Here is a 24475-nt window from a genome sequence, read left to right on the forward strand (position 1 = left end):
GATCAACCATTTATGTGGATCAAAAAGCTTGAGACAGAATCCTTCTAACACAAATGCTTCTTAAATAATTTGGTTATAGTGATCAAGTAGTCTGCTTACAGTTCATTTTGAATTCAAATTCTTCTGAGTGATCACCTTCTAGTGTTTATTTTTCATCAACTTACATCCCCTTGAGTTGAGACGTAGTTCTAGTGGTGTTTTTAAAGGACATTTTCATGAAACAGGCATGTATAGTAGGGCTGCTCGATATTAGGCAAACATGTTATATGCGATAACATTGTTGAAGGCTGCGATGACGATATGACTTGCGATAAATGAACATAACAGTCCCTGGCTCCTAATTTAGTGCTCCTCTCTTTCTTTATAATTTGCACTGCACACTGCCAACCGAATCCAGCCCAACCGAGCATCTTCACCATCAACATCTCTCAATTCATTGACTAAGTTTACGAATTCTGCTGATTTTATCCAGTCAGGGTTTACACATGTGTCTGATGAGACTGTTTCTGTGTGTGTGTGTGTGAAAGACGAGCTGAATTAATGAATGAAAGTGTTCATTATTTGTTGATCAGTGTTGATATTGTGGCGTCATTTTAAACAAATTGTGGTTTAAACTGTAGTGGGTCAGAGAAGTCAGCTGAGTTGACTTCTCCCTTTACCTGTTGGGAACAGCTGTAGGCCCAGTCTCTTTACTAAGGAGACCTTAACCTTAGGATAAACTGTTATTACAGTAGGAGCTGGGGATCACAACACCAGCCCACTGAGTATGAAACTTGCCTGTCCTCTTGAGCCACAGTTGCCCAATCGAAGAGTCAAAAAAATCTAATCAAGAAGGGTCAAGTAAAGATTTATGCCAAGAGATCTGTCTAATGCACCTTCCAGGGCAGTGATGAGGTTGGAACAGTTTCCTGATGGATTTCGGCATGTCTTCATGCAGGCAGCTCCACAAGGCCTGTAGTGCCACTCACAACCATCGGGAGCATTATAGTAGTCACAGAAAATAGCTGAAAGACAAAATGAGCATTAGCTTAGCTTGTGATTTTTTGGATAAACACACAATATAAGGTTTCTTTTTAGCACCCAAGAGATTCCCTAAATCCTTAAATCCTGTAATTCAAATTGTTCTAGTGTAATGGTGACCAAACTTACGGCACATTTTTGGAGATCTCCATTTAACACACGCTCCAGCTTCATTACAAGCTTTGGCATAGGCCGCCACAGCTGTGCAGAGACATTCACAGTCCCCACCGGAGTCACAAGCACAAGAGTCTCTCACACAAGAATCAAAGTATGGTCCAGGGTCAACCTTGAATACACAATACTTGAATGTTAAGCAAAAAAGTGCAAGGTCACAAAAATGTTAAATATTAAAATATGCTAACATTATTATTAGCAGTAGTGTCACCAGTATCTTACCAGTAGAAATACTGGGGTGATAGTGGTGTAGAAAGTCAGAAATCACCAAAATTGTATGGAGTCATCTACTAGAGACAGTAAATGTCCAATACTTGAGAGTCAGCATATACTTTCTAAGATACTGTGCTATGGAACAAATTATATGTAGCTAGATTGGCAGACCACCTGCCTGAGCAACACAATAGGCAAAGAGTATTTCGACCCAATACTGCAAAGGCACAATACAATTTGTAAAATGATAAAGGTTCGGTTTTATATTCAACTCTTTCGATACTTGATGACCACTCAAACTGTCCCATAAATTATAATAGTTTTGTGTATGTGCAAATCTATGATATAAAATATGTTTTTTATCACCCTGGTTACCTGTGAATGGCAGTTCTGGAAGGTGACACTGGTGATGACGCTACATTTTTTCTGTGACCAGCTTGCCCGGTAGCCGTTTGAGGAACAGGGATCACCGATTAGTTCGGCGCTGGGGCAGCTGGAGGAAACCCTCCAACTGTTACCAAATTCGAGAACATCGGCCACGGTCCCCTGAGAGCGTGTGGTGAAGTCGTTCATGCTGTTGCCATCATAGTTTCCACACAAACCGCAGACTTGACCCTGGGAGGGAGGAACCAATGACAATTACTCCTATATGATAGAATGTGATCTGTTTGTTGTCACTGTGTGTGACATTTTCATTTGGTGCCATTACTGTCCACTTTATAAAGGGCTGGAACTCTTGTGCAAAATATCCTTCAACCTCATGGCAACTGTGCCCCCATTCAGTTTTTTGCTATCTGTAAAAGAGTTTGTTTACACAAGATCATCTGTGTAAAAACGTTATAAATGTACATAGACAATTTAAGCCCAATTCTTAATAAAAAATAATTTAAGCTCATTCAAAGTTGAAGTGATAAATTTTCTCTTGAGGCTAGGTACACATTCAAAACTTTAAACTTTAACTGAGTTACTTACCATAATGTCCTCTTAAAATTCACAAATATATTGCAAAAGTTGCTTTTTCAAATCACATTACCCGATAGGTACATGAAGATTTGTTGACTTACCTTGAAATCTGGGCTGAGTTTAATGAAAAGACTGGTCTTCTGGTCCCACATGAGCACGAGTCCTGCCTTGATCGTTACCACTAGGTAAATACCCATCTTGTGTATCTGTGCAGGGAACACTTTGCTGCTGCCCTTTATCACATGGAAGTTGTCATCTTTAAGTTGGAATTCATTGTCCTGTGGGTATCAAACATGCAGTTATTACTGCAACCATACCTTAATAGATAATAAAAACAAATGTTTCCCTTTAACTCAGACCCATATTCCTGAAACCTGGAAAGAAACTGCCTGCTAGAATGTCCTCCTTAGTCCTAGCTTAGCCCTAGTGGTTAAGGTTGTGATCTAGTGTTTGAGGCAGAACATGCACATGCACATGTTTTTTAAGGTTGTTTACCCCCAGGAAGATCTTGATGGTCTTGGAACAGGTAATTCCTGTGGATCCACATGGAACATTCTCAGTGATGATTCTGAAGCTTCCGTTGCTCTGACCAGTACCACAGAAGTCCTGAGTAAAGCAAAGATGTTTAATACAATTACTGGAAACCATTGTTACAAAGTTACAAAAGCTTCTAAGTGCATTTAGATTCACTGCATATCTGTCTAAATAGTAGTTGTTATTAGTAGTGGCACATCCGTTTAAAGTATTGCAGGTACTTATGAGAAGGACTGAGCAGCTCAAATTTTGTATGTCTGAGAGATAATAGTTGCCCATGAACATTTTGCTGCTGTATTAAATTAGATTTGGGTGCTACCGTGATTAGGTTTGATGCTAAATTCAACAGAGCTACCACCTAAAGGATTTGAACTTTAACTTCTGCTTATCTACCCATCTGCCACTTTACCTGGAGGAGTGTGTATCCACACTGTCCACTGAAGTCGAACCTCTTATCATCAAATGTGACGTAGTGGCCATCTCCATAGATCCCACATACAGAATCACACAATTTTTCGGTACATTTGAACTTCCTTTCTTTGCAATAGCTGTGGAGACAAACAAACACCAGAGACAAACGTTCAGTCATGTAAACCTGCAGAGGAAAATTACAGAAACTGCATTTTTTTTACAGCAATGTAGGGCATGTTTTAGGTAAACTTATTTTACAAGGAATCATTATAATGTATCTATCATTATCATAGTTCATTTGTCTTGAGTTAAGAATACAAAAATCTTGGTGCAGATTTGAGTACAATGACAACAAACGCACTCTCACCACCTCTCGAACGCACCAAATCAAGCAACTGTTTTGATGTATGTGAACATTAGATTGCGGAAAATATGTTTAGACCTATTGACTATTTATTTAAAACATAATTAATTTTTAATGTATTTACAAAACTATTTTCCATTAAGATCCTATTAAAGCAGACCAAAATAGCTTGTTAACCGCAATGTGTGTTCTTTGTTTTAGGGCTCAACACAACTGATCATGCTGGCCTCAGAAGGCCATGAAGAACACTTGCAAGTTTCTGTCACTCTTTCACTGACAGACTGACACACGCACAAACTTACTGCATTAATGCTATTAAGTTAATTAATTATTTTTTTTGTTATCTAAAGACCATGTGTGGTATCCTTATTTTGTCACATACCTTTGATCAAGGTTCTTCCTATCTGGCTGTAGGGGGAGTCAGTTAAAAAAAGATAGGGCTGCCTTTCTAAGTAGATCTCCCTCACAGGACTACTAATACTGGACAACAACACATTTCACTAAGATTTAGGTCTGCATGTGACTAGACCATAACTAGGTTATCAGCTAACCATCACAACCCACCAGAGGGAACCTGTCACTCTATGTTTTATCATTCTTAACCTCTCAAAATTGATGCATCACATGATCCCCAGAGAAGAACAATGATCTGATGAATCACTTTGGTTTCAAGACCAAAAATTGTCTGAAAAAATTAAAAAACTATTTTGTGGTTAATAATTTGAAAAAATTAACTTCTTTGAGGGTGTACAGTTTAAATATGGACAACCATACTCACATGGGTTACATGTCTACAGCTGGTCAACCCTGAACTAATTTAATTAAAGGAATACATATCGTTTAAGAACTGGGTAAAACTATCTTGAAAATATCCAAGATAAAAAGGATGAAGAAGATACAGTAATACATCTACAGTAAATAATCAGTAATTATTTAGTAAACAATAAAACCATCAATATCATACATGTGTGTTATTTTATCAATCCAAATCAACAAGCTAAATGTTATATAAAATAAAATAAAAGTGACATCAAATGTTAAGAGAGGGTGTGATTAATGTATTTTTTAAAATACCAATTTCTGTATAAGATATATAAGTATATATATTTAGTTATATTATAGGCTCTATTATTATACTAAGTAATAATGAAAGTTTGAACCAAAGAGAAAAGGCATGGTTTTATTACGTAAAACCTAACATGACTCATGACTCTTACATAATACAGGAGATCTATGTATGTGTGCTATGTACACACTTTTCATTTGCAATATTATGTCTGTTGTTTTTTACAGACACATATTTTCTATATGAATAATATATGTAATGTATTTCATATCCTGACTGGTGTCATTTCTTATGAATCTCAAATCCCTGTAGTTCATAAGCTCTGGGAGAGAGATATGTAATGTGTGTATTCACATACAGGTACATAGTATTATGTTGTGTATGTAAAGCACGGTACAGACCAGGTGTTGCAGTCGACTGTCAGTGTGTCTCCAGATTGGTAGATCTTTCCGTTGTGCACACATGGACATTTGGTCTCATTGATACAGCCACCTAATCCATCTGATACCTGGCCATCAGGGCAGATGCAGCCTGACAGACAGCCTGTACTGATCTATATTTAGATAAGAGAGTAATTAGAGGGAGTCAGCAAACAGGATCTGCAAATCACCATGTGTGCCTAAATGTGTGAGTGTGTATATGTGTTGAGCTGTACTTACACAAGCCATGTCCAGAGTGCTGCAGCTCTTTTGACACTCAATGCCAGTAGTCCCGGGTTGAGCCTCGGAGCAGTTCAAATATACCATAGGGGAAGTACATACGGCTGTGTAGTAAATAACAAATTCAGTTGAGCTTTATTTGCATTATAACAGACTTAAAACTAATTTCCAGTTGTCTTGTGTGTAATTCCTTCAACAGTTTCATGTAATTCAGCATAAATAGCTTAAATATTGCATGGAGATTTCATGATCTTGAAAAGTATGCCTTTTAAAATAGATTGTGGGAGTCAATCGCTGAATTCAATAAATGCTAATATCTGTGATCTGAATTACATGGATTGAAGGGTCAACATGTGCAAACCTACATAGAGGTGGTCCTCCTGGGCAGCTGAGAATTCCTTGTTTGCAGAAGCTGTTAGTACAGGTATGAGAGGACGTGGAAAACAGAGTTAGTGTTTGAAATCGCTCACTGATCACTATATAGTCCACTATATAATACATTTTGTCTTGCTGTTCGAATGTGTCATTTTATTTTTTTTACCCTGCATGGGTGACTTATCGTATTCCACAGCGCATCGTGACAAATAGTGTCAAACTGAGCACATCGCAGCACAAACTTTCAGAGTTCTTTTTATTTCCCTCTGGGCGCATTTCTCCTGCGCCCCAAATGCTCCTATCTCTTGTATTGAAGAGGAGCGAACTACAATACGTCACCCATCCCTTACCTCAGACAATGTACAACCTTTTTTTAATTTTTTATTTGCACATTATACATTTTTTCTCACTAAATATATTGTTCACATTTTATATATACATATATATATATTATTTTCAGTCTTAGACTCCGGTAATCCTTACCTATAAAGCACACTATTGGTGGCTGCTTAAAGCTCAACTGTTGGCACCGCTGCCCTCTGTACTTACCATGTTTGTTCGTCTTTGGTGAAAGTCTGTTTAGCAGGAATAATGGAATCTTTATCATAACAGGGACAGCTTGAGCTGGCCACACACTTCTTCTCCTCATTCAAATAGGTTCCCTCATTACAGCCACAGCCGTCCACTCTGGGGAAGCCGTACTGGCAGGAGTAATCAGTCTGGCTCAGGGAGCGGCACGTACGCATGCAGCTGGTCATATTATAGGCATACGCTGTTTCTTCTGGACAAGATTCACTGAATTTGCCTGGTAGGAGAGAAAAATAGGTCAGAGATTAAATTGTTCAAATTCATTGTTGCAAATAGGCAAAAGCAAAGGCTCATAGAGTATAAAGTGCAGCTGAGTCATCCAGGTCTCAGATGGTCCCTATCAACATTAAAAGATCATCACAAAAGATTATTACAAAAGTTATTGCCACAGTAAAATAAAGGAGCCCTCGTGGTTTCGCTCACCACAGATGGTCGACCTCCAGCCAGTCAGGTGGATTCCTGCCGCTGAACAGGCATAGACGTATGAGGAGATTGCAGCACACATGCAGACCTCACTTTTGTCACAGTTACAGCTGTCATACATGCAGTTCTGTGAGGAGACATTGTGGGCACAGACACATGAACAAGGGTACGGTCGTTTAGTTTATTTGTCATTCCAGCTTTGTATGTGCAGACCTACATCTTTGTACGAGGTGGGGCTAATGGCAGAATGGCAAGGAGCAAACACTCCCTCGGGATCCGTCAGTTTGGAGCAACTGTACTGGGCGTAACCCTCTGAGACACAGAAATATCCAGAGGTTGTTAAATAACATCATATTCCTGAAAATGACATGAGTTACTCTAAAATATAGCATTGTATGGCATGGCATGCCTTATTCAAATATGATGTGATAACCAATATATGATGTAAAGAGAGCTATACCCGTTTTGATGCCATTGCTACAAGGGTGTCCATAATCTGTTATTATGTCTTTGCAGTTGGCTCTGGTTTTCCACGTGTTGGCAAAGCTCGCAGCGGTGCCCTCCACCAGCCCACTCATCACCTTGAAGTCATCAGTCACCTTGTCGTTGAAGTTCCCACACAATCCTAACGGACAAAATTACAGTTTAACACAAACCCAAAATTTACCCATATGAAAATATGGGTGAAGTATAACAAACCTATACACTTTTCCACTGTTTGTTTCTAAATTGAAGAATGATTGACATAGTTAAATACTGGTAAAAAAGCTAACTAAAGGGGTTATACTTATCCTGGATACGTTAAGGTGCTGCACGCAGCTCGCCAAAATAAGATTCACTCATTTAGAAAGTAAAAGAAAATCAATACATGTTAATTTAGAAAGAATGTTGGTTGCCAAGTGTAAAAATACTTTTGGTTGATTATAAAACCGTAGCAGGTCAGAGACATCAGCTGAGTAAACTGGGCCTTCAGTGTGGCTAACAACACATTAGTGTCAGAAAGAAGAATGTGGCCACCCCAGAAAGTGATGTGAGTGATCAGATGTCTTGTGTGGCCTCAGTGCATTAAACACCTTTCTAAATACTTCAGTAGACTGTTATGGAAGAACAACCTTTGCATTGAGTGTATGACCAAATAAAACATCGAAACCATGGGTGTTCAGAGCAGTGTGATGGCTAAGTATTAATTACACACATTACTATTGTTTTCCTCATTATATGAAAATGTAATGTGGACATCTATATATCTATATATATCTATATCTATATATATATATATAGATATATATATATAGATATATATATGACAAAACGAAGAGAGGCATTATAAGTACCCATAGAACCTTAAAGAAAAATGTGGAGGAAGCTTTTTATAATAAAATGAAGTCCTACCAGAGGTTGTTCCTTTGAGGGAAGGATTAGCTGTAATGAAGACCTGCATCAGAGGCACCAGCTGGACCATTATTTGAAAGCCCACTTTAGTGCTTATAACCATGTAGAAGGATGATGGCGTGAAGACACCCAGATCCGCTGCAGTTGTTCAGAGACATTGAAAATCTTGTCCAGTCATTGAAAGATATTTGACCATAATTACTTTTTCTCCTAAATTGGTTAATGTTTTTTCCCGCACTCAAGAAAGGAGATTAGAGTCCCCCCAAAAAAAAAAAAAAAAAAACTCTGTTATGATTTAAGGTAACTCACGTGTGAAAAGTGGAAGCTGAGAAGGGATGTTGTTTATAAAGACCTGCCCGGACTCCTGGATTTTAACAACCTGTTTGTGGAAAAACACATTTTAGTTTACATCAAACATTAGTCCAACAGTAATGATGGTGTCTGTTTAAAGCTTTGCTAAGTTAAACTTGCTTGGTGTACCTTGTAGGTGAGGATTGGACAACTGAGATATATCAGATAAGCCATCAATTGCAAAACTGTGATCCCTACCCTTTTCAGACTGTGTATACATATTATTGAAGTACCTGCATTCAACCTGGATCTGTTCATCAGTGTGTTTCCTGACTGCATAATTACTAGCATCTGTGGAAGGGTGTGTACACAGTGGAGCGACGCCTGTGAGCTAGTTCAAGCAGCCAACTCGAGCTACGCTGCTACGATCATGTGACACAGACCACGTGATATACCCCACTCTCCACAACCATCTATAATACACATCCACATTACTAGGTGGTCTTTTTAAGCAGAGAGAATTGCTGAACCGATTGCTTCAGCCCCTCCACCACCTCATCATCCACCTGTAGGCTCCGATGAGGGGGGTTACAAGTATTTGCTCATCACTCCCATCATATCTGTGGGAGTGAATAAGTTGAAGCATAGACACCAAACACTAACCTGTTCTACTGTTACAAAAAACATTTAAACATGAGTTGTCTGACTGAACTCTAGGTTAGGGTTGAGTAAGACTTGGGGTTATACATTAACTTGTGATAAGGTTGGAGAAAGTCTTGAGGAAATCAATGTAATTCAATGTATTGTCTTCAGGAGTCATGGAGAAACGACTGTGTGTATGTAAATGTATGCTTGTGTCTGGAGCTTACCAGAGAGTTGTTGTATAAGGACAGTGTCACAGCCTTGAGGCAGGTATGTTTGTCAGATATACCACACTTGAGCAAGTCCACCAGCATAGTGAATAGGGAACCATCAGCTTGCTGCAACACACATAAGAAACAAAGCTCATCACCAACAACAAACACCAATCTGGTTCAGGACACACTGAGATTTCTCTGTTGTTACTGTACAGCAATGTGCATGCCATGTAGGGAGGGTTGTGTGAATAAGGTGTAACCCTCTTGTGTATGTGGCAGAAGAGAAGCATTGTTCCTCATGACAGTGTCTACCTTAACCAGAATGTAGGAGCAATCCCCATGGAAGGTGTAGACTTTTCCATCAAAGGTGTTGATGTGAGCTCCTCCCTCCACTGAGCAGGTTCCTGGGCAGTTCTCTTCAATGCAGTTCCACTTACCACCCTGACACTCACTGTCGGTACACACACACACACACTCAGTATTATTTCAGTGGTGTTATCATGTCATGACAATTAAATTCCCTGAAGTAATCTCAACATGATTAAGCAACAGTTTTTTAAATATATCGTGAACAATTTTTACAATGCTCCACTTTTTTATAGTAATCAGAGTTAAGCCAGCTTCATTACAGCCAAAATTAATTATGGAATGGTAAGAGAAACAAGACAAACAAATTAACATTGACCAAAACCTAAAATTAACATTTATCCACATTAACAATGAATAGGGAGGAAATGTAGGGGCTTACTTTATATTAAAGTAACAGTTGGTGTAAGTTGACAAAGGTGTGACATTAATGCTTTGAACAAACTCTAGATATCGTCAGAGTGCTATTATTTACTTTAGTTGTAAATCATATATTTCAAAACATTCTGAAATTAATTCCTCTTCCTCACATGTTCAGTGTCCAAATAAGCTTCTGCCTCTCACATTTGACCAAATCATGTTGTACATCACCTACTTTTTGTCTTACGAATGAAGGACCATTGAACGTCCAACAGGTTTTACGTTGCGGCATACTTTTAATAAAAATGTTTTGTTCTTGCTTATCTATACTAAAGGAAATAAACGAAAAGACCCTAATTGTACTCTTTGTCAAAATTTTGTTCATATCAATCTTTGGTCAATTGAGGGATCAGCATTTTGAAGTGAAAGCGGTTTAATGAAAATTGCTTTTCTAAATGAAGTTAAATGTAGTTCTCGTCTCTCTCACCAGGATCTGCAGCTGTGATTGTACGACTCTCCTGACTGGTACACTTTGTTGTTGTACAGGCATGCACATTCAGACTGTACAATACAGCCAGAGTCACTGATGTCATCAAACACCTTTCCTGAGGGGGAGGAGGGACATGACAATCTTCATTGTCAGGCTTATTTTGTGTTTGACATGTTAGATTGCATTTTCTTACATATGGTATTATCATGTATGTATGAAATGTGTGTGTATACCGGCAGGGCAGCTGCAACCATCATGGCAGTGGCTGTCACATGTCTGGCTGGCCTGAGGGGTGGAGCAGGTGTCGGGACATGCACTGCTACACTCCAAGAAGGTCATTTTATACGGACACTCCTTGTCTGTAGAGACAAACACGTAAATCTTGCTGTACCAGAGACAATCAAGCCGTAAGCAAGTTAGCAGATTAGAAATAAGCACCCTTACAGCAAAAACTTTCATTCCTCCATTGCTGGGGTTTGCCACCAGCGTGGATACACTCTCTGGAGTACTCTGAGATGGTTTGGCAGAGGATGGAGGCGCTGTCATTTGCAGAATTGCACAAGTCAGCCATGCAGGCTTTACTGAAGGATTCCACATCCAGCCGGTCCTTGCAGTCGCTGAACGGAGCAGTGGTGAATATCTGGTCACAATAATCCTGAAATAAAAACAAAAAACACCAGGTAAATACAACTTCTTCGTAACGTGTTAACACATAACAAGTTGAACAACAGGTAATCAACTGATTGGAAGTGTAATGACTGATCTTGGTTGCAAGACGGAACTAGTTAACATTTTATGGAAATTAAGAACCTGTCTAACTGGACAAGTTAAATATTAACATGTTATATTTTGTAAAGCATGCTCCATCCAGTCGTTCTCATCTATCTCATCTCATCTATCCAGGATAATACCTTATCTCCACAGCTCTCCACGGCACTCAGCTCAGGCTCCTCACACGGCTCTGATGGATCATCCACCTGGAAGTTTTCAGCAGAGTCTTCCTCAGACTCATCAGATCCTACAGTACAGTACAGTAGAGTCAGTCAATAATTGTATCTCACTCAATTTTTTGCCATTTTTATGAGAATTGCTACTTTTTTTAAATTTTTAGGAAGAACAGTTTTCTATATGCAAAGCAAGTTGTTGTTGTTTTTCGACTGAGTAGTGTAAATGTGAATTTCTTTCCCCTCTTCTTAGAGTTGGAGACATGGTTAAGCTACAGTGTGTGTGTATATATATATATGTATGGTTTGAATTACAAGGGGGTTAAGAGAAGCTAGGCTCCACTGAAAGCATCATTTGAGAATTTCAGGCAGAGGTCTGAAACAAGCCACAGACTTTTCTGTATAATGGAAATTAAATATATATTTGTAAAAAATATGTCTTTGTTTGTTTTCATTAAAATACCAATTTCAAGTATATATGTCTCCAAGGGTCACCACTAATTAACACAATGCTGCGTCTAACTGCTATGACAATTCAGATGATGGCGCAGCACTCAAGTCACATGTTTTAACATGAACGTTTTTAACATTGCACACGGATGTCCACTTAATGTTGTGGCTGTATGACAGACAGAGGAGAAGGACAGGAAAGTGACAGCCAAGCCATGGCAAGAGAGACACACACAAACAGAATGGAATATAGAGCTCCCCTCCATAAGCCTGCAACGAATCGAACCGTCATTCTCACCATCATTGGATAAGCCGTCAAAGTTTCCACAGAGTCCACAGACCTGGTTCTTGTATTTGTCGTCAATCTCGATCTGTGAACAGAGCCCAAACATATAGTAGTGAATGCCAAGTTCACAAGTTTAGACTTACACGTTTATGATTCATGGATGTCTTTTAGGATTGCAACACAGTATGTAAAACAGTTTGAATTGTGTGATTTTGTCTGTGTAATTCACTTGGGAATTAAACAAACCGCTCATGTACCAGAAAAAGAAGAGAAACTGGTATATATCACACAGCAGCTTCTTGGTTAGCAGTGTGTGGTGACTGTCATAGAGGAGAAACACATTTTTTTTGTAGCTAGTGCGACATTTACTCTGCAAATAAAAGGAGTCAGCTGTAAATGTCACTATTTCAAATACCAACAATACCAAGAACAATTGAGCAATGATAATTATTGTTTGTTGATCTGCTGAGGACAATGTGTATTCCACAAACTCACCTAGTGACAATCTGAGTGAGCCTTGATCAATATTTGTCAGACTTTTCACTGCTACCTCAGCTACCGGGGTTGTTGTTTTTTTCAGCCAACTTTGTCTGTGTTAAAACAGACCTTAGTGAGCTCTGCCACAGGGGCAAGTAAAATGTTTCACTTAGGCCTGGAGCCTGTTTCATATAATACATTATTCTTCAAGACTTAGTCATGGCTCTCATATGTCTTTACATTCATAAGACAGCACTACACTGGTAAATACAGGTTCTAACCTATTGACATAAAGTAAACATTCAGACTCTTTTAAAGTGCAGGCTGCTGTGCACACTTAATCTTATTGTCTACTTTTACCAACTTGGTTTGTGAACAACTGCGGTAGCGCTCAATAGCTCAATGAGCTGAATGACTCTTATGTATGAAGCCTTTGGATAAGAGCAGAGTTTCTGTTGCAAAGATAAGCTTTATCAGACTGTGGTGGTCCAGACAACACTTGTTAGAGAGATAGATTGGTCATGAAAAGAAAACATCAACTTTATCCCTCTAACAAGTAAATTGGTCTTGACTTATGCCCCAGGCTTATGCAGTTCAAACATTAAGATACTGATAAGCTGTTTACAGAAGGGTCACAGTGAGTAACCTCCGTGTTTAAAATGTTATCAAAATACATGTGAGCGCAAAGGTTCATGTGTGCAAGTGCGAGGGTGTTCTCCCTACATCCAGGGAGTCATCCAAGTTCCAGATGGCCATGATTCCCAGCCTGGCTTCGACAGTGATACTAGATGCGGTTCCCTTCACAGTCACCCCGAACGTGACGAACGGCAGAGACACTCTGCAGCAAAACGCACAGAGTTAGTGTGACAATGAGCAGCAGCCGAAACATAGAGGCAAACCTTTCTCGCTTCAAATGTGGATGAGAACAAAATAATTTGTTATGAGGAAACTGTAGAGAGCAGTTGCGGGAAGAGGCTAAACACTACAGTGGTCTCCATCCTTCAGGTCAGAAACAAATGTTGAAAAGTAAACAACTTTGTAGTTCTTACTTCTATTTGCATGCAGTGAACAGTCTCAAAGTATTAATGATTGCGGATATCAGTAAATGTAAAATGTTAAATTTAACCGTCATTAATGCCAATGCCCATTAAATTACTTTTATCATTTATTTCAATGTTACTGCTAAAATAGTAATCAAATCAGGTTGAAATTATGATGAATGAAGATTAACTGAGAAGTTCTATGCAAACTTTACTTATCACAGTGTGAAAATCCGCCTGTATGTTGAAATGAGTAGTGACAGTGCCACAGTCTACTGCTGTTGCTTCTGTGCCACTGGGAGGCACTGAAATCATGTCAATCACATAAAACACTTGTGCACCCAAGTGACGTGTGGGTTGTAACTTGATGGTAAATGGTAATGGTTTTGTATTTATAAAGCGCTTTTATTTGATGATCAATGACAATAAAAAAAAGAATTTTTGGCAATAATTTTACTTTGAAGTGATCTATGATTATTATTCAATTGATTGAGTTTAGTGGTTTATAAACAAAATTGTTTATTTTGATACTAAACTATTTCAATAATATAAAAATGACATCATTACAACATAATTTACACAAGACATGCTGATTGTCGATATTTCAAATTGGTTTCTTTTACTCCTCTTCGGGCTATTCTGCTGAGTTTTAATCCCCACTGACTCAGGCCAGTTTATTGATTACTGTGATCAATAACTAGCCATTAGAGTCCCACTTCAAATATTGTCCTCTTAAACACTAATACATCATGTGCATTTAATTTGAATGATGAATTTCACCTGAATTTTGGAGCATCACTAGATTGTAGCAGAAATTAAACACAAAGTATGACTAAACATATTGGGTATAGAGTGTCCCGGATGGATGCATTTCATTTGTCTGGACTGAACTTACATCTTGCCATTGACAATCACTGCATTATTAGAGAGCTCCACCACTGTGCCCTCCAGCTTCAGGACGATGTTGCTGATGGTGACTGATGTGCCGTCTATCTTGCGCCTCAACTGGATGTTGAAATTTTCAAAGTCGTCCTGGCACTGATAGGCCAGGACATGGTTACAGGTGGAGGCCAATTGGAAGAAACGCCCATCGAAGGTCTTGAAGTGATAGTGTCCCCATGTCGTGCAGACTCGGTCGATGTGAGATGCATTAGCTACAACAACATTAACATTAGAACATCATTTTGAAAAAATTCCAAAGACATAAATGTTGTATATTTGCACAGTTACCTGAATTCATGCTTATCTTGTCTGTAGGAGCAATGATGTTAACTGTAGGGTACAGAAGAGATACTCATTTTGAATTTTACCATTTTAATCTTCAATCCATTAATATTCCATATCTAAAATGTATTGTTAATATTTGAAATAAATTTGAAAAAACCATGATGTCTTTTATATAAATATTTCTAAAGTTTCTCATCCTATTTAAAAGACAAATACAAAGTAAATGTAGAAGTTATCCAAACAAGGTTCAATTACCATTTAAACGTGTAGCTGTAGCTACACGTTTAAATGGGATAGCTAACTTCTCTTTTTTCACCATTCAACAAAATGAACTTCAGTAGAATCAGTCGGTTGCTTTGTCAATGTTTAGCTCCAATCGTCTTTTAAATTTTAATCACTCACCAGTCTGAGTGAGGGAGCCGACCAGCAGCATTAGGTATATGAGCCCCAATGCGCATTGGAGTCCTGTAGTCCCCATGTTGCTCCCAATGACTGACCCAGAATGATAGAGCTCACCTGAAGGATGGATCCATTTATAGCCTGTCAGTCAAGGTGGAGCTACACCGCTTCCGCTTCAGGGAAGAGAGAGAGAGAGAGAGAGAGAGAGAGAGAGAGAGAGAGAGAGAGAGAGAGAGAGAGAGAGAGAGAGAGAGAGAGAGAGAGAGAGAGAGAGAGAGAGAGAGAGAGAGAGAGAGAGAGAGAGAGAGAGAGAGAGAGAGAGAGAGAGAGAGAGAGAGAGACCTCTTAAATAAATATAGAAATGCGCAAATGGTTACTATTTGTTTTTTCATCAAACATGTCATCAACTCCATTACTGCACCAAGCAGGTTGTTCAGGTCTCTGATTCTCTGCACAAAATGTTTGGCATGAAATGTTGGTGATGGAACTTTTCTCAATCTTCATATCTTTGATCACATTATAAACAATAATCAATGCTGACGTTTATGTCCCTTGCCCCTAACTTTATACTTCAGCATACATGGGTATTGTAGAATTATAGAATAGAAATAGATAAAATAATTAAAGAGTAAAAGAATGGCATTTTTTATATGCATTATGCACTATATGGATGCCACATCTGCTGGATGCTAGGATGAGTTTGAGATGAATTTTAACTGTATGGCAAATGATGTTTAATCCCAAAAATAAACATATTTCAATTGTGTCCTCAATGATTCATGGGCGTGTTCTCAGTTGAACCTCAAGCAGTCCACTTCTGATTGGATCACTTCAGATGGATACAAATTAATGTTGCCACTTTGACACACAACACTTTTAGCTTTTATCAGATAAGGAGCCACCTCGTTAACTGGATTATTTCACAGCTGGGAAGAAGAATTGCAGTTAAAATGGCTTTCCATCTGTACAGACTACACTAAAGATAACAGAACTCCTATAACAGCACTTTACTTTGGCATCCACAAGCAGTGCATCAACAGCGCAAGTCCCCCCAACTGAAGACATTTCAAGCAACATGTCGGAGCCCAGGCTACAAACTCAACATTTTAAACACTAGGGCAGCCTAATAAGAACTTGTACTTAGACACTTGTAGGAATAAGTTTTCACACTGTCAAACATTTGCTTGTGTTTTCAGATGTTTTGTCATGTTGTCTTCCTTAATATATGTTTTCAGAATTTTTGTATTTTGTGCAATGTTGTATTTTACGAAATGTCATGTGTAAACCCTCAGGGCCACCGTAGTTTTCAGTTTTCATATCTTAGAGCTTCATTCATAGAGGATAATGCTGCACATTGCTTTGACTTTTGCTTTTGTACTAAGAAAAAACAGTTTAAATTTAGAAACCCTAAAAACCTGTTACAAACTAATTTTGGCAGGGACTTGTTTATGTACAGACCAGACAAATCGGAACATCATTTGTAGCAGCTACATGTTTGTATAATTCTCCTGTCCCCAAATTTGTCTTGGTTAATTTACCCAAATATAATAAGTTAAGTAAATTCAATTTCTTTAACAGATTGTATGCCCATAAGTTAATAAACCCAACCTAGCCTTTTTGAAGGATATATGCACAGTATTTATATAGATTTTTTCTAGTCTTAAAGTCAGTACTGCTCAAGGAACCTTAAGCATACGTCTGGAGGAGCCAAGGATAGAACAACTGACCCTCTGGTTATCAGCAACCCAGTCTACCTCCTGAGCCACAGCCACCTGTTAAGCATGCTTGTGTTGTGTGTAATATAACTCTTTTTAAATGTACCAATGTTACAATGTCAGTAAATGAAAATGCACCAAATAAAACATTTGATTGATATTAAATACCTATGGCTATATCTATATCAATGGCTTTTTGAGTACTCAAGACACCTTCATTATCAGCGGCCCACACCCACCACTCCATCAGCGATAGTATCGCACACAGTATTGTTCAAATGTTAACATGATGCTGTGTTGCTCTAAGGAGGAGAAGGTTTGCTAGGCTTCTGTTGATGAATGACTAAGCTCCCTAAGTCCAGGATATGCATCCTGTAGTGCATCTTTAATAAAACCCTACTCTGTTTACCAACTAGAGTGTTTGTGTTGTGTTACTAAGGTTTCTTCCAAATGCCAGTCACTCAATTGTGCCTGTGCATTAAATGTCACGTAGTCTTGCAAGTTTTTACAAAACAGTTCAAATGTATATTTTGAATTTTTGCATATGCATTAGCCTTCGTCTGTTGAGAAAGAGCTCAGTCGGCGATCTTGCATGTTTTCATGGCTAGACTTAAACTAAAACACACTGATAAGACACAACAATTCATCTAGTTACTGGTTTTAATGTTGTGACTAATTAGTAAAGTGATCAGAAGGGGTGGTCTGCTCTGTCATCTTTCCATTGTGTAAGAATCTTGATGGGTCCTCTCCAAAGCAACGGGTTGAGCTCGTCCCATAAATGTTCAGTTGGACTAAGGACAGGACTAAGATCAGGCCCCTTCCAGTCTCAGCTGCTTTTAGAAGTACAGTATATTCTATATCAGGGGTACCCAACCTTTTTTTAAACTGAGAGCTACTTCAAAGGTACTAAGGAGAACGAAGGGCTGCTTGTTTGATACAAACTTCGTGAATAACCAAGTTGCACAGATCACCGTTTTAATAGTAATAATAATAATAATATATGTGAAGAGACCGTCTGATCACGTCAATATTAATTATTCCTCACAATAATTATTAAAAATTATTGTGACAATGATGGTAGGAAACAGATATATTAAAACATGCAACATTTATTTCTGTTAATCTGTTTCAACATTTGAAGGTCAGAGGTATCACATCTCTGATATTTTTGTAAATATCTTTCTTGACAGTTTTGTATGAATAAGCACATTTGTAGCATTTTGTTCAAAATCACACCTGTTATGTATTGTTTTACAAATTATCACTTCTAAAAATGTTTAGGAAATCATTAACTATCATATCTTCAAATCATGTCTCGTTTGTACTAACCACTACCATTGTAACATTTTTGAGCAAATCATGAACTCTGTCCCATGTTTATACAAAGTATCAGTTATGTAAGTTGTTTATAATTTGACACTGCAATTCTGAGTGAGTCTTGTAGATGTGCATCAGTAAGGCGTGTTCTGTGTTTGTTCTTGGTGAAGTTCATGTTAGAAAAGGCTGATTCACAGGGATAGGTTGAACCTAAAAGGCTGGCAACTTTCATAGTTCCTGTGTCCACAAGGCACCATAAGTTTGGAGCAGACTGATGGGTTTTGATGTGGAGGTTATTTTGCAATGTTACAATTTCAATCTCCACCTGTCCAGCATCCAAGTTAAACATAGCACTTAGTTGCTCAGCAATGCATGTCATGTCCACTTGCATGAAAGGATTTGAAATGAATGACACACATGGCTCAAGTTGATCAAAGTCACAAAACCTGTTCTCAAACTCTTGCCCTCGTCTGTATATGACTTGAGAGTACTTTTCAACAGCTTTGTCAAAAGCCACAGATGCGGAAGCATAAAAAAGAACTCTTCCTCCCCATCATAAGGAAAATAATATGTTTATCAGTCTCAGTATAGAGTGAGATGGCGGTTTGACGTTTTTATTTATGTAGAGCAGAATAATTTCATTGTGCCCTGCACAGATATTGCAGCAAATGTTTTACCGAATAGACGGTGTATTTTCTTTGAAAACTTCATTTTTCTTCTCTGAAAACAGATCTGATATGACTTTACGAAAAAGCTCTCAATGTGCTTGATCTGTCCAAAGGACGGTCTCCATGAAGTATTTTAGAAAACTATCATTTGTTTTTTTTTCTATGTAGGCCACCTCAGTTCAGAAAGCAATAAATGGTTTGATTGGACACTGTTGTATCTTGATATTTGATGTCAGTTTGATTCTAGTTTCAAGTTTTCTTTTTACATTTGAACTATTCCTCTGTTCAATCTGAGGACCATTTTCTTCTTATAGTCGGATAAATCGAGGTTGGCTACAGACCAAAGGACTTTCAACATCTTAATATTAGTAACTTGGTCACAGAAGCCTGAAGCTCCTTGAAGGCTCTTGTCTTTTGTTTGGCAACGATCTATATCAATAGTCTGACATTATTAAATAGTCGGGCGCAAAATAACAGCTCTGCTGCTAATAACAGCCTCCTTCCGTTGGATTTTTGTCCCTGCTGATGGTTAAGGAGGCAGCATTTAGCTTCCAAAATTTGGCCTGGGCAGGATGTTTATTTTAATTATCATGGCGTCACAGTGAGTTCAGCTGTTTGGACAATACATTTCTAATCCTGAATAAACTTTGTCAAGTGTATTGCAAACGTTTAGTTTATTGTCTGAATTGAGGGAAAATTTCTAACCTCAAATAAGTGAATACGTTTTACTTACTGGAATGGAGGCAGGGGGCGGGGTAGGTCTCATCCCATGTTTCAGCGTAACAAAGTCGATGTCTGCTAGTTTACTTTAAAACCAGATAGCCTCCTTTGTGGAAATATTGCACTTATTGTCAATAAACAGTAAAACATCGCCAGGATATAATGACAGATGATGATGTACCTGTGTTTTCCCTGCACTGCTTTGGCGGCTCATTCTGTGTGAATTTGAATTTCATATCTTCTTTTAAAGTGATTTATATTTTCATTTTTAAAAGTTTATTTTCCCCAGTGTCCCATGGAGCATGAACTTTGGTGGAAAATTAGGCATATTTAAGGTATGATATCTATGATTGTGTGTAGTTCGTTGTGGCTTGATTTAATTTAAGGAGACAATTGGGCCTTTGCAGAGGTACAAGCCTACAGAGTGTTATACCAGTTTGCTAACTTGTTATCAGACTCCTTTTCAGTTAGTGTGGGAATTGTTCAGATATGTTGATTGCGTTTTTCACAAGATACACTGTTGGCTCTACTCTCTAAGTGCTTGGTCTTCAAATCAGAGTGTTGGTCAGTCACAAAAAATTGCTTTCATTGACGTATGTTAAATAAAGTAAACATCCTTGTTCACCATGACTCCTATGAATACCTGTTTTCTCCACCCCTTGTCATGTGCTCTGACTTGGGGATGTGTACTGTGTGGCACCGCCTTTTCCAAAGTCACTGTGTCACACTGATAGTATTTGTATGGGACTATGTGCAGTTGTCTGCTCCCATGTGTTGTGTTTGACTGCTCTGTCATCTCAGCTTTTCCATGATCTTTCTGTGAGACCTTGATGTTACATATTGGGTTTGGGAGTAAACTGAGAGCAGGATGTGGGAGCAGCTGAGTGTTAACAAAGATCGAGGTGGAGGCAGCTGAACACAAACACTCACTTTAACATTGACCTTATAAAATAAAGATCACTCCTACGCAGGTCGGCTAAGGCAATAGGCGTCATTTCCTGTCACCTTCCAGGAAGAGAGGACAGAATGACTTCTTGACTTCTTGATACTTGATGCTCTTCTACAGTGCTGGTGATTAGCCCGGCTTTGGCCAGCGCAACTATGTATCCTATCAGGTGAATGGGATTGATGGCATTCTTAATGGACAGAAAAATGCAATCAAGATGCCATTATAGTGTGTTTAATTAACTTTCATTTAGAACAGTGATGAAATTCACAGTAAACAGAGATTACAATTTAATTTGTGGTAGTTAGCTAGTCGTTACACAGCCTGAGAGGAAATGCATGACTAATAGTGACATTTAAATAGTTACATACTCACAAGTACAGACTCATACACACTGTACATTCAGTAAGAAACTAGGTTTTATTAGCCTGCAGCTACAGCATGATCTTTATTAATGAAAATTGTGTACGTTTACGATTTTGTCAAACATAAGCTTAGTATGCTAATGCATAAAACATAAATAGAGAAATCAGGTATGCAGATAAAGCTGATTGTTCATTCACGCTCCTACGTATTCATGAGCACTACAAGGGGCTGAGTCCTCATATTTGCCTCATCTCCTGCGTCGACGGGACTTGGTGCTGGAGGGAGTGTTCGTCATTTCACTGCGGCCGAGCACAGAGCAGTCTGTCTGGAGGCACCCACAGGTGTCAATGTGGATGTAGCTGTAGGTGACCTCCGATTTGTCACGGCAGAAGAGCTGGACCTGCCTCTCAGACGTAGCCAACTCCTGGCAGCAGGAACACATGTGTTGCAAGGAGCTCATTTTGGTGGAGTAGCTGAGAGAAGAGAGAAATGCTGGTGTGAGGAAAGTGGAAGGACGAGTGTAATGAAATCAATTTAAATCAGTAATTTCAGTTTTCTGGCACTTTCAATCATAAAAAGCAGTTCATGGTTAGTAGAACTGAGCCGGTGAAATGAGTTGTTATCCAGAAGAGTGAGAAAATAATAAAGAGAGTGAAAATAACCCTGATAAGGTCTTGACCTTATTATGTTAAGATTTGGCCTTAAAATTTGACTCAATGGAAAACCTTTTATTATAATTTATTCTTATTTTTGCCATGGTTGTTTTTGTGAAGCACTTTGTAACCTTGTAAGATAAGTGCTATAGGAATAAAGCTATTATTATTATTTGTATTAATCAGTAATGTGATATTTGACATTGCCCTTATTTATTTTATATTACCTTTCTCTCAGGTTCTGGGACGATCATACAGAAGCTACACAATACGTTTTAATAATCGACCTCTTATAGTGATAAATTTGGCCCGGAGCGGTTTCCATTGTATTAAGGGTTCTGCATGACCCTGAAAACAAGAAAATGAATGCAAAGGGGACTCACAAGCTGGAGGTACCACACGCTCCACTGCACGATGTGACATTCACCATGTGTTTGGACTGACAGCCCTTGCTCTCCAGCCGCACAGCAGTGGTGGACACGTTGCATGGACGAACCTTCTTCACACCTGAGGCAGCCAGAAGACATATATTGTAAGGGAATAACATCTCAATTATCCTGTTCTACTCATGTTTTATCTTTACATGTTTGAACAGTGAAGATTATGGTAGAGCACTATGATAACTTCTTTGGCTTTTGTTTTCTTATCTTCTCTGAACTTATTTTGGCGTATCTGTATTTGTTGTTACAAGTTAAACAAATAATTCTACAGTTTAACGGAACTAAGCAGTAAGAACCTCTCTGAGTTGTGTGTTAATTGTTTTCGATCAACTCTAAACTGTCTAAAAACGCATGGGCAGATTTGTGAAAATGAGAGGCGGCTCAATTATGCGTATCTATTCGCCTCATGAACCAAACAGATACCTTTTTTAAGATTCAGGATTCAAGAGTTTATTGTCGTATGCACAACAATTAAATTAAGTAGTTGCTGGCAATTAAATGCTTGGTTAAATGCATTTTAAGAGTTGCTTTAAAACGTAATAAGGCCTTAATCCTCAGTCATGAAGACCCAAGCTTGTAAGACCAGAAGTGTGACTGTGTTTTTTTGTATGACTAACCCTAACCCTAACCCTTAGTTTAACCAGTGTAAGAACAGTGTGGTCATGTCATTGTTTATGCAGCTATGAAAACCTGATGGAATTAATACATACAGACATGACAGCATCCATCTGAAGCTATGGTCTCTGTTCCCTGTGTGGAGATAAACAGATTCACATCAGCATTCTGTTGGGGAATGTTTCATTCAGTAAAGATTCACATTAGACAACAGGAGGCATTGTGTTCACGTATTTAAAAAGCAAAGTCATAATGACGATGGCTTGTGTTTGTGTGTATGTGTGTGTGTGTTCAGTCTACCGGTATGCATTCATTGGGATCGTAGGAAGGACACACGGTCCTGGCCTCAACGGTGATGAACTGATTACCGATCTTTACACACTCAAACTTCACACAGGGGTTCTCATCGGGGATCCAAGTGGTTCCAGGCTGAGGAATAATATAACATAATGTTAGTGCACATTATAAGGCAGCACGGCATCAGTTTCACTACCATCTTCATATCTACTCTGTGGACTGATGTTGTTGAGACATCAAAGCACTGACTCTGAGTCAAAAACATTTTAATATAAAGAAACAATGTCACTTCCAACTAGTTAATTATGAATCACTTTCCTAAACGCAGAATAGTGAAGTTTGTCTATTATTATGTTTGCTTCTATTTCAGAAAGCGTTTGTTTGATAATCAGGTATCAACTTGAAGATTTTCAATCTAAAATAAGATACTGATTCTCTTCTCTTATTCATCCTGTGAAAAGGGCACAATCCCTGGAACTATACCAAGAGTGACCTTTTTAAACTATTTCAATCTGCCATTATACTGTATATTATGTTATACTGAAATCGCAGGAACTAGAATTACCGCCCTGTGGTTGTTTCAGCCTACATACATTTCTTTCTGGACTTACATTCCTTCCTGACGTTAACATTTGACCCTTGACCACTAAAATCGAATTAGTTCATTTGTGAGTTCAAGCAAACATTTGTAATAAATTTGAAAGGATTTCTTGTTCTTGGGATATCGTGTTCACAAGGCAAAAAGGCTCCTCTGTGAGTTCCAAGCAACCTTGAACCTTGATCACCAAAATCTCACCAGTTCATCCTTCAGTCAAACAAAATGTTTGTGGCACATTTGAAAATATTCCCTCAAGGCGTTCTTGAGATATTTTGCTCATAAGAATGTGACGGAGGGACAACCTGAAAACATAATGCCTCTGACCATTGGCTTTACCAGTGCTGAGGCACTGATTAAGGTGCAGCTGCACAAATCAACACAATGTGATCTGGCAGCCTTATCATTGTATCCAAAAATTATATTGTATCTTGTTTTCTACTCTTCTCTCTCCAAACACACATACATTGCATGTGCACTAATATAGACAAACCTTTAAGATGTGTGTTTCATTGTTCGACAGCGTCACAATGCAGCCTGTTTGGACACACTTTCCACAGCACCGGCCAGAGACGCTCTGGTACTCATAACCCTGAGGAGAGACACACAAACAAAAAAACTCACCATACAAAGAAACATCAAAATGTTTAACCAGCAGAAGATCAAGCCTAGATGAGAATAATTGAATTTAATGTTGTGCTTAGTATTCAGTGGATTCACAGTATGGCTTTATCAACAGATTTTCTGTTATTGGTGAACCTCCATATATGTAAG

The 24475-nt window shown here is 38.5% G+C and overlaps 2 protein-coding genes across 2 annotated transcripts in view; both read right to left on the bottom strand.

The window, feature by feature from the left end:
- LOC133957956 (mucin-2-like) overlaps window positions 1–15452 on the bottom strand; it is a 46158-nt gene extending 30706 nt beyond the window's left edge. The window contains exons 1-26 of the mRNA XM_062393009.1: window positions 15373–15452; window positions 14974–15015; window positions 14639–14897; window positions 13427–13541; window positions 12227–12311; window positions 11458–11564; window positions 10991–11201; window positions 10780–10905; window positions 10544–10661; window positions 9643–9781; window positions 9343–9453; window positions 8492–8561; window positions 8183–8320; window positions 7251–7415; window positions 7008–7102; window positions 6791–6917; window positions 6329–6584; window positions 5770–5816; window positions 5405–5508; window positions 5147–5298; window positions 3314–3452; window positions 2866–2976; window positions 2472–2648; window positions 1783–2022; window positions 1150–1306; window positions 876–1004 (exon numbers count right to left, since the gene is read on the bottom strand). Coding sequence (XP_062248993.1) covers window positions 876–1004; window positions 1150–1306; window positions 1783–2022; window positions 2472–2648; window positions 2866–2976; window positions 3314–3452; window positions 5147–5298; window positions 5405–5508; window positions 5770–5816; window positions 6329–6584; window positions 6791–6917; window positions 7008–7102; window positions 7251–7415; window positions 8183–8320; window positions 8492–8561; window positions 9343–9453; window positions 9643–9781; window positions 10544–10661; window positions 10780–10905; window positions 10991–11201; window positions 11458–11564; window positions 12227–12311; window positions 13427–13541; window positions 14639–14897; window positions 14974–15015; window positions 15373–15448 — 3496 coding nt within the window. The 5' untranslated portion in view covers window positions 15449–15452. The remainder of the gene's footprint in view (window positions 1–875; window positions 1005–1149; window positions 1307–1782; window positions 2023–2471; window positions 2649–2865; window positions 2977–3313; window positions 3453–5146; window positions 5299–5404; window positions 5509–5769; window positions 5817–6328; window positions 6585–6790; window positions 6918–7007; window positions 7103–7250; window positions 7416–8182; window positions 8321–8491; window positions 8562–9342; window positions 9454–9642; window positions 9782–10543; window positions 10662–10779; window positions 10906–10990; window positions 11202–11457; window positions 11565–12226; window positions 12312–13426; window positions 13542–14638; window positions 14898–14973; window positions 15016–15372) is intronic.
- Window positions 15453–21206: 5754 nt separating this feature from the next.
- LOC133957972 (mucin-5AC-like) overlaps window positions 21207–24475 on the bottom strand; it is a 37060-nt gene continuing 33791 nt past the window's right edge. The window contains exons 53-57 of the mRNA XM_062393010.1: window positions 24195–24293; window positions 23110–23238; window positions 22905–22944; window positions 22138–22261; window positions 21207–21574 (exon numbers count right to left, since the gene is read on the bottom strand). Of these exons, the coding sequence (XP_062248994.1) occupies window positions 21349–21574; window positions 22138–22261; window positions 22905–22944; window positions 23110–23238; window positions 24195–24293 (618 nt within the window). The 3' untranslated portion in view covers window positions 21207–21348. The remainder of the gene's footprint in view (window positions 21575–22137; window positions 22262–22904; window positions 22945–23109; window positions 23239–24194; window positions 24294–24475) is intronic.

Source organism: Platichthys flesus, chromosome 1 (genome assembly GCF_949316205.1).
Source record: "Platichthys flesus chromosome 1, fPlaFle2.1, whole genome shotgun sequence".
NCBI classification, from domain to species: Eukaryota; Metazoa; Chordata; class Actinopteri; order Pleuronectiformes; family Pleuronectidae; genus Platichthys; species Platichthys flesus.